This window comes from Pelmatolapia mariae, linkage group LG20 (assembly GCF_036321145.2).
Source record: "Pelmatolapia mariae isolate MD_Pm_ZW linkage group LG20, Pm_UMD_F_2, whole genome shotgun sequence".
Taxonomy (NCBI): domain Eukaryota; kingdom Metazoa; phylum Chordata; class Actinopteri; order Cichliformes; family Cichlidae; genus Pelmatolapia; species Pelmatolapia mariae.
Genome location: NC_086244.1, coordinates 27,430,049 through 27,446,555, shown reverse-complemented (window position 1 = coordinate 27,446,555; position 16,507 = coordinate 27,430,049). Strand labels below are relative to the sequence as shown.

At 39.2% G+C, this 16,507-nt stretch overlaps 1 protein-coding gene across 1 annotated transcript; it reads left to right on the top strand.

Annotated features, from left to right (window-relative positions):
• Positions 1-2,112: 2,112 nt before the first annotated feature.
• Positions 2,113-15,885, top strand: LOC134618055 (ATP-dependent 6-phosphofructokinase, muscle type-like). Its single transcript, XM_063463256.1, has 23 exons — positions 2,113-2,185; positions 3,721-4,005; positions 4,970-5,043; positions 5,191-5,268; positions 6,516-6,705; positions 7,323-7,488; positions 7,660-7,704; positions 8,031-8,139; positions 8,233-8,328; positions 8,420-8,512; positions 9,311-9,436; positions 9,539-9,603; positions 9,938-10,001; positions 10,109-10,255; positions 11,238-11,308; positions 11,395-11,482; positions 11,595-11,747; positions 11,843-12,007; positions 12,235-12,296; positions 12,823-12,934; positions 13,036-13,135; positions 14,586-14,691; positions 14,781-15,885. The coding sequence occupies exons 2-23, from the start codon at positions 3,915-3,917 to the stop codon at positions 14,920-14,922; spliced, it is 2,343 nt and encodes a 780-aa protein (XP_063319326.1). The 5' UTR covers positions 2,113-2,185; positions 3,721-3,914; the 3' UTR covers positions 14,923-15,885.
• The last annotated feature ends 622 nt before the right edge of the window (positions 15,886-16,507 follow it).

The following is a 16,507-nucleotide window of genomic DNA, read 5'->3' as shown; positions in this document are numbered from 1 at the left end:
TATGTAAATTATGCAAAGAAAAATCTACTTAAATTTGTTTTGTTTTTTACTTTTCCCCCCTTTACTCTCACACCACTGAACACTGCCAGAGTTAAAGCTGAAACTATCCTGCACACATTAACTTAAATTTAATTAATCCAATCTTTTATTGATCACGAATAAGTCTTGATTGACTCATTACTTGCCAGTTTTCTTGGTGACTTTCAGCTCTTCTGATAAATGCCTAAAGCACAAATACAGGTTCATACAGATATAGCTTACAAGACCCAATTTAAGAAGGGACACCTGTATGGGGCACCGCAAGTGCCAAAATTAAATGAATACATACATGATTAAATAATCATTAAATTATTTATTTATTTAAATGTTAAATAAATTAATAAATAAATAATTTATTAAAAACATAATTTCTTATATATGCCATTAAATGTGTGTAATGTGAAAGCCATAAATGATTTATTAAATACATAATTATAATAATAACAATAAATTATGGAATTTGTAATTATTACATAACATATAAATTCATTTTTGCTAAAAAGAACAATTAATTTATTTCACTATTTAATTATTTCAGGCTTATGAAATTACTTAACATTTCAGAGCATGTGATTGGTTAGCCAGTACAGTCAAGACAGAAAGAGCCCTGATAATGAGTCAATGCAGTGTCACAGTCAGTTGAATAGGTAGTGGTTTGGACTCATTGCATTTGAAATGAAATTACCAACAGCAAAGGCAGAGGAAAGCAGCCCAAACTGTAAGTAAAATTGGGAAATACTGTTTCTGTTTCACCACATACACAAGATTTTTTGGGTGAGAATGTAGTGGGATAATCTTTAAATATCTCGTTGATTTGTTGAGGTAAAGCTTATTTGTTAAAGTGCTCCAATATTTTCTATTGCTCCAGAATTAATGTTTTAATATCTATCCAGCTTAATTCTAAACTCTAGCTGTGAGAATTATGTGTACATATAATGCTTTACAGAGAAATCTACAGAACAGTCTGTTGATGAAACAATATTATTTGATATACTGGTGTACCATTTTTTTACTGCCTTTTTCATAATTAGTCCAGTGTTTATGTCCTTTCCAAATCATTACACATTAATGGACCTTTTATACCTAACAATCTTGCCAGATACGTGATATATGTTTTAAAAAGACAAATAAGTAGGTCTGTTCTCTGCTATTTTAATTTCATTTCATTCAAATATTATTAAATATTTATTCATGCGTACAGTGATTTTTGTGTATTTTGAGGGCTCACGCGCTCGTGCTTCACAAGTAAAACTATTTTACAAATGTACATCCAAACCTGAAAAAATCTACACACAATTTATTCAGCTCAGCTCATGAATCTGATCATTTCTCATTTCAAAAATCTTTCTGTGTGTACAACTGTCTAAAACCACACCTAACATCTTTCACTCAGTTACAAAACCTTAAATATATGTGGACGAATCGCTTTATATGCACTTACAGGCACGTTGCATGACCACATGGGGTTTTGAGACAAATTTAAAGCTGTACAATCTACAAATGTAAGATGCATTCAAGTCACAGTGTAAATAATTATTTAAAAATAATTTAATAAATTATTTAAATGAATGTTTTTTACGACGTATTTTTGTTATTCCATTTTGGCACTCTTGCCACTCCATACAAATTGAGGGTCATCGCTCCACAGCCGCAGCTAATATAATTATGCTTTTAAATCATGCTGCATAAATAAATAAGAGCATATTTGAAACGTTTTGCTAAAAGACAACTTTATTTATAAGTTAAAAAAAACAAAAAATAAATAAAATCTTTGTGTGCCTGAAACCGCTTTTATTTGAGGTATGACTTCTACTTCCGGGTCACGTTCCTTCCATTTTTTTTTCTTTTTTCCATTCTTCTAAGCGAAAAACAAATTTTCAGGAAAAAATACCCCCAAAACACAAATTGGTCCTTTTTGATAATTTTGATTTCTTGTTTTCGGTTTGTGGTTACTGACAACAAAGACAAAAGCCGGCCCTGAATTTTCCTTTTCGCTTTAAAACGAAAAAAAAAACCTCTCTTTTTTTTTTTCTTTTTTTTTTTTTTTTTTTTTTTCCATTTTTGGGCTCTCAGGAAACATAAAGCGAGCTGCGCGAACGTGACATCGGACCAAACGGCTTTTATTGTGAAACTAACTTCTCCACAGGTATTCTGATTATAGTTTTGTCGGGTTTGGGGAAAAGCTTTTATGCCTTTACAGTTTAGCGAGGCTTTATTTGAAGAGCTTTCTGTTATATAGATGCTTTTGAGAAAACTGATGAGAAATGAATGATGTGCGTATTTTTTATTTATTTATTTTTAGTGTTTTTTAAAGCAAAAACTAAAGTCATCAAAAATCAAGTAGTTTAACAAGCATCAGGTGCAACTAAGCATAATGTGAGATCGCATGAGATCTGTGACCATGCTGTCTCACTGTGCAGAAAAGCTGTTTGGAGAATTTGCAAACATGAGCTACTTTTTGTGTTTGTGTGTGTTTCATGTCCACACTTGTATTAGACCAGTCAGAAACTTTGATTTTATTCCTAAACAGTTTAATCCCTGAGGCATTTACTCATGAGGTTGGGTCTATTGTCTTGCTTGACGACCCACATGTTTCCCTCAACGTGGCATGTTGAATAGAAGCAGCAAAGCACCCCCACGACGGATAACTGCCACCTCCATGCATGTTTTCTTTTGGGGGATTCTGTGTTTGGTGGGGGTCGGGACCCCCCATGTCCTCCAAACACTCAAAAGTGTACTGAGTCATAAAGTCAGATAGCTGGCAGTGGTTTTCTTCCTGCTGCAGATAGTAGAGTCATAAACACTGACCTTCGCTAAGGTGAGAGAGGACTGAGGGGCCCTTTGATGGTCACTTGAAGTTGTTATCTTGCTTTTGGGGGAACTTTGGTAACTTTGCCTGCTGTTTGTAGACAATGGGTTAGTCTATCTCAAATCTTCAGATTTTTAGGACATTTTCTGCTTAAACACCTATGATTTGCCTTAAAATGGTTTTTTTTCTCATAAATTTGAACCTTTATAATATTTCCGTTTAAGGTTTAGCTTTGTATACATTTCAGGACTCCTTTTGTTTTTGCAAAATTAAATCTGAGGTAATGTTTGAACATGAATCCTGATTCACTTTTATTATACGAATCAGTTAAAAATTTCAGGCTTTCATCTTAAATGATTTTTGAGATATTTATGTTTAAACATTGAGTAATATATATATCACATATGACAAACTTTGGACCATAACGTTTTTAGGCTCATCAGAGATGGGCGAGCAGGAGGCCCACAATGATCTTAGATGGAGGGGCCCTAATGCCTCTTACTGTGGGCATGTGGAGGGTCTCAGTGACAAAGACAAATGTCTTTGTAACCGTTCATAGACTGATTATTTTAAATAAAACTTCCCCCAGTCACTCAGAAATCCCTGTGATTTTTGTCACAATGTGCTTCTGGTGAGAACTTCTCACCAGATGTTGGCTAAAGGTCGTCCTTTTGAAAAAAGTCTGTTTGCTGAACAGGGCTGGCAGCACTCAGGCCTGGGTGTGTCTTCCAGCTCAGCTAGTCAAATTAAAACAGGTTGGTAGTATTTTGGATTGCGCAACTAAGTAGGTGTGTGGGTACTTTTTTATTTTTTGTAGTCAAACTGTTTTCTGCCATGTGCAATGTTTTTCACTGTCTTGCTGTTTATTGCAGGTGATCCCTGCACCCGATTATATTTAGTCGAGCTGTGTGAGTGAGCAGTGGGAGGGGGCAGGATCAGGAACAGTAGTCTATAAAACCAGTGGATTTACTCGGGCTCCCATGAGAAGACAGTGAAGGAAGAGCACTCTGTACTTTTCTTCCCCCCTCTCATTAAGGCCACCTGCCTGCCCGGTCCCTCTGGAAACATGTCTAAGGACCTCCAACCAACTGTGGACCCCATGAAGATGGGGGTCGGACGATCCATCGCCGTGCTGACGTCAGGAGGAGACGCTCAGGGTAAGCAGAGGAATGAGGCTTTGCTTTATTTTGAGCATAAAATGATTCTCAGTGGAGGGTGGAAAAACGATCAGACAGCATCTTCTCCTCCTGATGTGTCTGATCACTGAATCCCAGCAAGCTGTTGAAGTCCTAGTTTCTCTTTGTCTTGTGGATGCTAATAGAGTATCATTTTATGCTCTCACTGCACAGCATTTTAAGTAAGATCAGAAGCCAGAGTATATAAAGGGCTAGCAACATTTTTTCCAGTGCTGAATGCCAGCTGTCAGAGGCTGACAGAGTTTTGGCTGTAATTCCCATTTGAAGTCCAGCACATGATAGGAGGATTATATCTTGGATTAACTCCACCATCAATGCCTAATGTTACACTGCTCGTAATGTCTCAGAGTAGAAGTGTGGTGGGGGTTAAAACTGGATGAACTCAGATTGTTTAAAGGTTCAAGTTCAAGGTGTTATTATCATTGCTTTTATTCAAGTACAATAATGTGGACTACTTGAGGATCACAGTGAATATGAAACAATAAATACAAACTTTTCTCTTTCTCCCTCTATTTTTTGTTTTGCTTCTCCTATGAATCCTTCTGGAGGTTTATCCGCCTCTTCTTCCCGTTGTGTGTTCCCTTATTTTACATATTTGGAGCTAATCTTAGTGGCAGTGACCTTTTTCTGGTATGGACAAGAGAAACGCCCCCACCACAGCTGCTGTCTATTGAAACAAGAGCTGCAACATGCCAGTCAGCCACAACACAAAGTCCCACAGTGGCCTTTAGTGTGCCGGACTTCAAGGGCCAAGATTATGCACAAGATGCACTTTTCCCTTATGGCTATTTTTGGCTTGACATGTGCCTGTGTGCACACTAAGTCACTTCAAGGTTAAGATAAGGCCCGACGGTGTTCGGGTGATATTTGATAGAAAGTTTGAAATGTTCAGTCATCACAGATCAGATTATTTGTGTGTTTTTAGGCATGAATGCAGCCGTGAGAGCCACAGTCAGAGTCGGCATCTACACTGGAGCCAAAGTCTACTTTGTCCATGAGGTATTTGAGCGGCATACTGGTGACATGTCGGCATCAGAATACAGCATTTAAATATAAGATGGAGACACATAGGAGAGAGTTTTCTGTTAAAGTCATGACAGAAGCCATCAGCTCAGGCCTAATGGTGTATGTTGTCATGTGTTGTAGGGCTACCAGGGCCTGGTGGATGGAGGAGAAAACATTTGTCTCGCTACATGGGAGAGTGTGTCTATGATGCTTCAGCTGGTGAGTGATATACAGCTGAATAAAGACCCGTATTTATTGTACCATGGGGAAGACTATTAAAAATGCCTTATTTAATATATATTGTAGGCTCAGTTCGCCTATTTTACAAATTACATTTGAATAATTCTGCCAAAATTAATTCTGATCAGTTCATCTTTTGTCAGTTTTTAAGATCCTAAGTTGAGTTTCTCATTACAATCAATGTTTATGCCAATAACAAAAGGAAGCAAATAAATACCTAAAAAAATGAAGGAGGGAGTTTGTCAGCCTCAGAGGCTGACTAATCTGCAAAACACTGCAACTACAAATTGTGGAAAAATGTTCCTTTAAGTAAAAACTTAAAATGTTTCAGTATCTCCAGCATTGTAATGCTTAAGTGCTATTACAACAGCATGGGCAGATAGTAGAAGAGTCCTGGTGTTGAACAGGCCTACCTGCACTCCAGACCTTTAACCTGTTCAAAACATTCGACGCATCATTAAATGAAAAATGTGACAAAGAAGACCCAGGACTGTTCAGCAGCTAGAATCCTATTTCAGACAAGAGTGGGACAACTTTCCTCTCCCAGAGGTTCCCCAGCTGGTCTCCTCAGTTCCCAGATGTTTGCAGACTGTTGTTAAACTTAACCCTGTCCCAACTTTTCTGACATGCTTTGCTGTCATCAAATTCAAAATGAGCTAATATTTTTCTTAAAATATAAAATTTTCCCAGTTTAAACATCTGATATAATTTCTGTGTTCTATTGTGAATAAAATATACATTTATGATATTTTCTAATTAGTGGATTCTGTTTTTATTTACCTTTTTTTGCAGCATCGCAACTTCTGTGGAAGTGGGTTTGTGGTAACAAACGGATGCTTCTGTAAATGCTTCTGATATCACAACAAGCTGAGTGATGACATTAAACGAGTGACTCTGCCCTGTGATTTAAGGATTGTGGTAATACTATGAAGGGCATCATTCATAGTTATTTGTCTAAATACAGCAGTCTGGCAAGGAGTGACACACTGACATTTATGAAGTGTGTGTGTGAATGATAGCAGAGGCTGTGGCAGATTTCTAAGATATAGTCTTTACTCGTGATGCAACCTCACTCCATGGGAATCCAGGCCACCCTAATGAGCTGTTATAAAGCTGACCTGATGATATCTAACTGTTATGGAAAACACTGTTGGGTTAAATGTCTGTCAATGCTGCATTAACGTTTTCAAAGCCAGTTATAAAAGCTTCTCCTCTTCCTGTGTTAGGGTGGTACTGTCATCGGCAGCGCTCGCTGCAAGGACTTCAGAACCAGAGAAGGTCGTATGAAGGCCGCCTGCAACCTGGTGAAGCTGGGCATCACCAACCTGTGTGTAATCGGTGGAGACGGCAGTCTGACGGGAGCCAACGAGTTCAGGACCGAGTGGAGCGGGCTGCTGGTTGATCTGGTCCGAGCTGGTAAAGAGACAAACGAGGCTGCGAGAATCACAAATCTGTAAAACCTTTCAGCCTCCTCTTTTTGTGTCTGACAAAATCTGCCTGTCCTTGTCTCTCTTCCAAGATTAGCTTCTAATTCATCACCAAAAGATGGGATAGAGGAAAATAATGAAAAGCATGTGCATTCACTAGGAATATACAGTGTTGTGCTTTGTTTTGACCACTAAAAATTAAATTTGGGAACGTTTCCAAAATGCTGCATAGAGTTTAAATTTATCAGTTAAAGCCTCAGTCACACAACTCAAGATCCTTACAAGCTCCAGTAAGGGCTAAATAACTGAATTTTACATTTTTTTTTTCCACTCACTGTGTGGTTGGCAAAGGGTAATAAGCATTTTACCCTAGCAACCAGTAGATGCCAAGGGGTTGACAACCAGTCTCTAGGCCTGTGTGTCTGAGGCTGCAAGAAAGAAAGATAAGATAAGAATAAACTTTATTGTTCCACTTGGGAAATTTGTTTTGGACAAACGGCGCTAAACATAGTTGCATTCGCCTAATGAAAACCATGAAAATTAAAAATGGGGAAAAAAACAAACAAACCAATGTTTGTATCATCAGATTATGTATTATGTCTGCAGGTAAGATCACTGAGGAAGAAGCTAAGAAATCGTCCCACCTCAATATTGTTGGCATAGTCGGCTCAATTGACAATGACTTCTGCGGCACTGACATGACCATCGGTACTGACTCGGCACTGCACCGCATCATTGAGGTGGTGGACGCCATCACCACGACTGCACAGAGGTCAGACCCCACTGTGCATTCAAAAAGTGAATCTGTAAACCAAATGAATAGTTTGCACATATGTACAGGTAGAAAACTCTAGAAAAAAAAAGGATGTATCGTCTTTCTTATGCCTGTCAGTTTATAGTGGATATACTGATTCTGCATATTCATTTTTTTCAAAATCCACAGCCACCAGAGGACATTTATCCTGGAAGTGATGGGCAGACACTGTGGGTCAGTACTCTATCTGTGTGTGCATGTGTCATTAGACTAAGAGACTATTATATTTCCGTGACTTATTTATTCTCATTCATATTTGCAGCAAGTAGTTACAGTGCATAACATAACGAACTCTCTCCAGTTACAGTCTTCTTATTAATATGATGCTGGTGCACAAATGACCTGAATGCCTCTGTATTGTTTGTGTCAGTGGACTGGTGGGATCTTGTGACTGTCAGAGAGGTTTTGTGATTTAAAAGTACAGCTGAAAAAACATGTTCCTGTGGCTGAGTCTATGAATGAGGCTGGTTAACCGTTTGTGTTTGCACACATGCGTGCAGTTACCTGGCCCTGGTGACAGCTCTCGCCTGTGGAGCTGACTGGGTGTTCATTCCCGAGATGCCGCCAGATGATGGCTGGGAGAACCACTTGTGCAGGAGGCTGTCAGACGTAAGTGTTTGTTCATTTGAAGATGCCCACATCCTCTCTTTGCATGCATATTTGTACTTTTATCTCTGTTATTTTTTTTTTTTTTTACTTTAGCAAAGAGCCCGTGGATCTCGACTGAATGTGATCATTGTGGCCGAGGGCGCGATGTGCAAGGATGGCAAACCGATTACATCTGACCAGATCAAAAAGGTAAGCTGTATGGTTCTTACTATTGTGCAAGTATTATTGTAAGCTATGCTGACAGTATACTGAACAAAGAGCTGGATTTGTTTGTGTCCAGTTGGTGACTGACAGACTCGGCTTTGATACCCGCACCACTGTTCTTGGACACGTGCAGAGAGGAGGAACACCCTCTGCCTTCGACAGAATCCTGGTGAGTGTCCCAGTAAAACACAGTAGAATCCACACAGTACACAGCTCTACTTCTGCCTCTACTGAGGCTCCTGACTCCTGAGGAGTGTACTATGAAGTAAGAATTAATGGAGTAGTAAACCGTAGTGAGCTAAAAGTCTGAGTTTCCTTAAAAAAAAGTAGCTTTTAAATGGCTAAATCACCATGGTAACTTACCTTGAACACGTAGCCTGGTCTGGAGAAGGTCATGTTCAGTTTCAGTGTAAAATCCGCTGGAAATGCAACATTTTAAATACATTTCTTTTATTTACAGCATATAAAGCACAATATAGAGTCTCTGCTAGGAGAACATGTTTTATATGTACAAGCTGTACAGAGAGTGCAGTCTGCAATAAAATAAACTTGAATTATTTTACTGCTCTGTGCACTAAATCACTACATTAACAGTTTTCTGCAGCATTAATTTCCTGTCTTATTTGTAACAGTGTGTTTACATTTTACTGTAATATTTTATCTTTTTATCTTTATAGATTTGTAGTCACCATTTCATTATCATCATCTGATAACATCTGTGAGTGGAGTAGGTGACGCTCATAGGGATCATTTTATACAGAGGAAGAGTCATATAATCCGTGAAGCACCCGTTTTTATTAGATGAGCATGGACGAAGCCTGAAGGGCAAAGTTGAGTTTAATAGGGAAAGCTGATGACCAGCTTCGTGATACTCGATGATTTATCTCCAACTGGGTCAAGAAAGCTAACACAAAGAAAGCCTAGCTGTGTTGAACTCTGGTGAACTGGCTCTGTTGATTTCCTCTAGGGCAGCAGGATGGGAGTGGAGGCAGTGATGGCATTGCTGGAGGCCACCCCAGACACTCCCGCCTGTGTGGTCACCCTGTCAGGGAATCATGCCATCAGATTGCCACTCATGGAGTGCGTGCAAGTGGTACGTCAGAGTATTTTCACGCAAGGAAAAAGATGATTAGTGTGTTGCTTTGCCTGTTCTGAGGGATATCCACTAACACTATGATGACTTTACACTTTACAGACAAAAGAAGTGACTGCTGCCATGGCTCAGGGCAGATTTGATGACGCCATCAAGCTCAGAGGAAAGTACGTGTTTCACAGAGAGTAATAGCAATAAAACATTTAAGTGATCGACTAACTTTGCATAACTATGGAGCCTGAATTGTGCTGCTTCAGGCTCTGCCAATGTCATCTGCTCTGTGGGCTGAACAAATTAAACATTAGATGAAAAACTTTTTAAAGTAAAACTTGCAATACCATTTAAATATTAAGTAATCCCTAATAACAAAAAGGAAAAATTAAAATACTGACTATATTAATTTTATATTCTTTATTCTGACTAAACACTGTAAAAGCCTAACAGCTGAGCCATATTTTTAATCTAGCTAATAACCCACTAACCCTCCTTTATGATGTGTAGGAGTTTTGAAAACAACTGGAATACGTACAAGCTGCTGGCTCACATCAATCCTCCAGATACTAAGGTGAGCGACCTTCACCTTCTAAACCAGACTCCTCCTGACTCCCTGTTGTTACTGAATCATATTAAAGGACCTTCAGCTGTCTCATTGTGTCCGTCTGTCACTGGCAGAGTAACATCAATGTGGCCATTATGAATATCGGCGCCCCCTGTGCTGGTATGAACTCTGCCGTGCGTGCAGCGGTGAGGATGGGCATCATCCAGGGTCACTCCATGCTGGCAGTCCATGAAGGTTTCGACGGTCTGGCTCAAGGACAGGTAATAATTTTTTTGGTAATCTGTTATCCTTTTAAACCAGAGCCCAGTGTCACAAGCGCAAGAATCTTCTTCCTACATCGGCTACGAAGATTAGAATTGCTTTTTGTTGCCTCTGGTGTTTTGTTCCCTGTCAGATCAAAAAATATGAGCATAAAATATCCATCAAACAGCGACGACAACGGTTATGTTATCGCACGTGGTGGTCACAATGGCAAGATATTAAGCATGAATGGCGACATACATGCAAGACATAAAAAGGCTAACAAAGCAGTGAAAACACATGGTAGAAAAAAGATCAATCTGTACTTTAATGACCACCACCAAACTGGGAGGTGGTTCAACAGAAGAGGGCCTGAAAACTAAAGGCTCTGCCTCCCATTTTACTTTTAAATACTCCAAGAATCACAAATAAGCCCCCAGTCTGAGAGTAAAGTGCTCTTTTAGGATAATTATGGGCCCTGATTATGTATGTGAGGAGAGGGATTTAAAAAAATATCCCTACAGTGTTGCTGTTAACTGCTGTTATTAACAACCGGTGTTCTTGCTTGTAGCATCAGAGAAAGAGAGAAGTTGCCGTGGTGAAGTTGTTGACTGGACTCAATACTCAGTGTGTGTGTGTGCGTGTGTGTGTGTGTGCGTGTGGCATTAGTTGGTTCAGTTGTTGTTCAGTTGATTAGCTCGGAATTTATATTGGGAGCAATATAAAAGCCCCTATACCCGTGAAATTGGAGCTGTTCCCATTGAAGTCCTTTTTCTATCTATGTGTCATGTAAAAAAAACAAAAACAAAATGGGCCTTTCAAAATAAAAGACCTCTGCTTCCCTTCTGTTTTTATTGGGTGGGGTCAAATGCAAATACATGCTTTCAAATAATTCAAGTAAGTCATTGCTTTCTTGTGTGAGTACTGTACTTTGTCTTCCAATAGTTATAAGTGTTTTACTTTTATTATATAATCTCAGTTAGATCTTCCTGTTCACTACAGATCGAGCCCATTACCTGGACTTCTGTGAGTGGCTGGACTGGAAAAGGAGGTTCAATGTTGGGCACCAAGAGGTAAAAATATGCATTTTTATTTATTTATTTGATTTTTTATTTAGAAAATAAACATGTATCCTGTATTTTTTCGGGGCTTCCTGAAGAACTCTTCCAGGCAAAAGGTTGGAGGAGATCAGCCAGAACATCGCCAAATTCAACATCCACGCTTTGGTGATCATTGGCGGCTTTGAGGTAAGAAGTGGCAGAAGGCTTTGTTCCTCTTCTGCTCATTCAAAGTGAGCAGAAGTTCCTGAAACTAGAAGCACAGAAAAAAAATTAATCTGCGTCTCCTCTTTTGCTGCAGGCGTATGTTGGAGGCCTTGAGCTGGTGCAGGCTAGGGAGAAATATGAGGAAATGTGCATTCCCATTGTGGTTATCCCTGCCACCGTATCCAACAACGTCCCCGGCTCTGACTTTAGCATCGGCGCTGACACTGCCCTGAACACCATCACCTCCGTTAGTGGCTGAACAGCAAATATATACGCACATGCACAAACATAAATTAAAAAGGAAGCAGTTTATCTTTTACTTTCTGGTTTGTTTCTCTGCAGACCTGTGACAGGATCAAGCAGTCTGCAGCAGGTACCAAGCGCCGCGTGTTTATCGTTGAGACTATGGGTGGATACTGTGGCTACTTAGCCACCATGGCAGGTCTGGCTGCTGGGGCTGATGCCGCTTACATCTTTGAGGAAAAATTCGACATTAAAGATCTGGAGGTGAGCTGAAGGTCGTTGAAGAAGAGGGCATGGCCATCACGTTTTGAGTATTTGTGGCTCCAAAAGAAAGCCAGAGTTCATTGCTTGAAGTGACTGTCTGAAGAGGGCAGTTTCTTCCTGAGGACAGAAACATAATGAATTTGTTGTGTGGGACTCTTTTGGTTTCAGTTTTCTGTCTTTAAAGTTTATGGAGCCTGAAAAGTAATGAGGTGAACTTTTGCTCACAGGCGAACGTCGAGCACATGGTGGAGAAGATGAAGACAACAGTGAAGAGAGGTCTGGTTCTCAGGTAGGTTTTGTTCTGGCAGGGGAAGAAATGAAGTGCAACAGGAAGAAGGTAAATACTTGGTATAAAACCAGTAATCTGGTTAGCTGCTACTGAGTAAATCTTCTGAATATCCAGTTGTTGTAACTCACTAGTCATTGTGAATTACTGATTTAGCAGAGCATCAATCACAAATTCACAATGAGTGTTTCCATTTATTGTAGTACAAACACCAAAAACTCAGGATATTCGAAACAATAAGAACTCAGGAGACAAGTTCTTTTATACAACAGGCAATTTTAACTGAAAGCATTTTCACATGTCACAATAGGAAAGTCACGGTTTAAATAATAAAACTAGTAAAAGCTGAATTTCATTTATCTGCTCTAGTTTGATTGGCTCACTGTCATAGTTGAATTCAAGTAAGCCATTATTACACCTTTACAATGTCTGCTGTGAACAGGACCCATAATTCATGCTCTGAAAACCAGGTAAAAGTCCATTTATTTTCAGGCAACAGCAGAATAATTTACTGTTCATTGTTCAAAAGGAATGAAAGCTGCAGTTCCAACTACACGACTGATTTCGTCTTCAACCTGTACTCAGAGGAGGGAAAAGGCATCTTTGACTGCCGTAAGAATGTCCTTGGACACATGCAGCAGGTGTGTTCATGAGGGGAAATGTCCAAACGCACACACAATAATTGGTTTGCTCCTCATTTTTCTGTGATTTATTCTAACTGCGTGTCCTCTACCAACTGCAGGGCGGCACTCCTACACCCTTCGACAGAAACTTTGGCACAAAGATGGGTGCCAAGGCAGTTCTGTGGCTTACTGACAAACTGAAGGAGTGCTATAGGCATGGTATGTGCACTTAAAGCCAAACTCTGTGTTGTATATGATGAAATATGCCGTCGTTTAAAGTTTTGAAGTAAAGTTTCTTGAATTTGATATATTTATATGTAGAGTTAATTTCATGTTGTAAAGTCATAGCAAAGAAAAAGTACACCTTCTGTCAGTTCTAAGTCTGTACATATCAAATTTTAATAAAAAATAATCTAGCTCTCAGCAGGCCTTAAAATTAGGTTAATAAAACATACGATGAACAGCAACTCATGACCTGTTACATCATCTTGGGCTTTATTTGACAAATGTGTGAAAAAGAAGGTAAGTAGCAGCCAGTTGCTGCCAATCTTGCACTTGATTAATTGATCATCATTAAGTGTGAGCACTTCTATAAAAGCAGAGCTTTTGGCAGTTTTCTGGTCTGCAGCATTCAAATGTGTGTTAACATGACGCCAAGGAGGAAAGACATCAGCAGAGCTCTTAGAGGAGCAACTGCTGCTGCCCATCAGTCAGATAAAACCATATAAGTCCATCATTCTACAGTGAGAAGGATTGCTCTCCAGTGGAGATCATTCAGAAAAGCTCCCAGTATTTCCATGAGTGGATGTCCCAGCAAATTCACCCCAAGGTCAAACCATGCAAGTGCTACATTTCAGACTCTATAGCCCTCAGTTAGCACGTTAAATGACGACTTGGATTTGCAAAATTGCTTCTAAACAAACCACAAAACTCCTAGAACAATGTCCTTTTGAAAGACATGACCAAAGAGGGAGATATTTGACCATAATACCCAGTGCTGTGTTTGGTCAGAAGAGACACTTCATATCAGCGGTCAAGCACGGTGGTGATTTCAACTTGTTTTGCAGCCACAGGATCAGGGCACCTCTCTATTGAAGTATTCTACAGTTAAATGTGAGGCCATCTGTGTGACAGCTAAAGCTTGGCTGAAACTGGCTCACACAACAGGACAGTGATCTCAGTCACACCAGCTAATCTGCAACACAATAGCTGGAAAAGAAAAGAATCAAGGTGGTGCAATAGTCTAGTCAAGGTCCAGAGCTTCCATAAATATGTGGACATTAGTGGACAAGACTGATAAAGTGATACATAAAACTACTGTACAACGGGGTGAGCTTTAGTTTTTCACACAATGCTTCTGCTTTTTAATTTAGTTTTTGTTAAATAAACAATGAAACTGTGAAATTGTTGACAGTAACTGAAAAGGGTGCTGTTTTTAAAGCTGCTGAAGACCAGATGATTGTTTTTATTTTCAGTGCTCTAATATGTAAAAGCTTCCAAGTGACCGAACCAAACATTGACAACAATCGTGTAGCAGATCTACGTCATGTTTTGTCATTCTAAATGTAAATTTTTCATACATAATCATATGTTATGAATATTCCTTTCAGTAAATCATGTGGAATGTGAATCATGAATTAGTTAATCAGTTTGTCTTTGGGGCTTTTAGGTCGTATCTTTGCTAACACAGCAGACTCTGCTTGCGTGCTGGGAATGAGAAAAAGGGCGCTCACCTTCCAACCTCTCGTTGAATTGAAGGAAGACACAGATTTTGAGTATGATATATATTTTCGAGCTCACATGTTGTAAGAATATAAGTACAATAACAAGCATCTGAGTGAATGATCCCTCCCATCTGTTGCAGGCACCGCATCCCTAAGACACAGTGGTGGCTGAAAATCAGGCCCATCATGAAGATCTTGGCTAAATATGACATCAAACTGGACACCTCTGAACACGCTGACATGGAGCATGTGATCAAGAAGAGTAGTTTTCATGGGAAGTAGATGCCATCTGCTCCCTGTTAGCACGCAGTTGGACAGGGGAATTTTGTTCTTTTCCATAAACAAACTTATGTTTTCTTGTTTAACCATCTGTCTGCCTCAGTAAAAGAGCTGCTATCTTTCCTGTCCTGATTGTTTGGTTCCTCATTGTAGCCCTCCTCATCCTGAAAAGCTTTTCCTGAATACACAGTGCAGAAGAAAACAAGCCATTAAAGATGACTGATAATCCCCCCCAAAACACTGTGTTGTTGGTGATTAATGCCAATTAATGTGAACTGTCCAGAGAAACTAGCAGACTAATTTTTAATTTACACTATATTTTGGAAATGGTGTCTGATCAAAACACATACAGCGAACACACTGATTAAAAATTTACATATTTAGCAACTGCGTGACCTGATGATCACCTAGACGTCATTTAGAAGTGTTTTTGTTTTGTTTTTCCTTGTAGCCACAGTAAATTGTACCCGTTACACCTATACATATAAATTTTAGGTCACTGGAAGCGCTGATACAATTACACCTAATGCATCTGAATTAGTAAGCCTCAATCACAAATCCTTAGAAAACTTCCTTTACTCCAAGAGGTTCTTGCCCCCGAAAATTTTGAACCCCAATTGAAAACCATAGATGTCTGTTAAAAGCAGTCAGCTATAATAACGTGATCCATCGGTGCACATTCAGCCTCCTTTTCTTTATCCTGATTTTGAACAATACTTGAGCTGAGTGCAGCTAAAGATGGACTCATTGCGATCTGTTTTGCTGTTCCTAAATATCCTCTGCACACATTCAAACACAGATATATTATTCTCTGAATAAGCTCTGTTTGTATGGGTTTGTCATAAAAATAAATGTTTGTGGAAAAAGCCACAACAAAAAGAGATTACCTATGTTTAATGAAGAACTGTGACTACAACTGAAGCAGCCTTTGTTTTGTTTCATTTGTTTTTCATAAATTTTGGTAAATTTGCTGGTAACAAATTTTATAACATGTTAATAAAATCATTGTTTACTGACTTATTCTTTTGAGGCACTTTCTACTTTATGGTTTTGCTGAAATTCCCATATCGCTGTGATGATACGTAGACTTGAAAAGAACAAATGAGTGATTTATAGAACCCTGGCCTACTCGCTCGCCACTTTTTTAAGTACACGTTTAACTGCTTTTTAACATAAATAGCTAATCAGCCAGAGAAGTAACTTTAAATGTGATGTGGTTGTTTGTGTGGGGCTGTGTATGTCAAGAATTGCTGATCACATGTCTATGGTTTCCAGATAATGGTCTGAAAAAGAGAAAATATAAGTGAGCAGCAGTTCCCTGTGTGAAACTGCTTTGTTGATGCCAGAGGTCAGAGGAGAATGGCCACTTTGAGCTGATAGGAAGGCAACAGTCACTCAAATAACTATAAGTTAAAACCCAAATATGTGAAAGAGCATCTCTGAATGTACAACATGTCAAAACTTGAAGCAGATGGAGACCACACCGAGTGCCACTCCTGTCAGCTAAGAACAGGAAACTGAGGTTAATTTGATAAAATGCAAGATTGTAAGAATCCTGCTTGGCCTGATGAGTCAGAGCATTGATCCA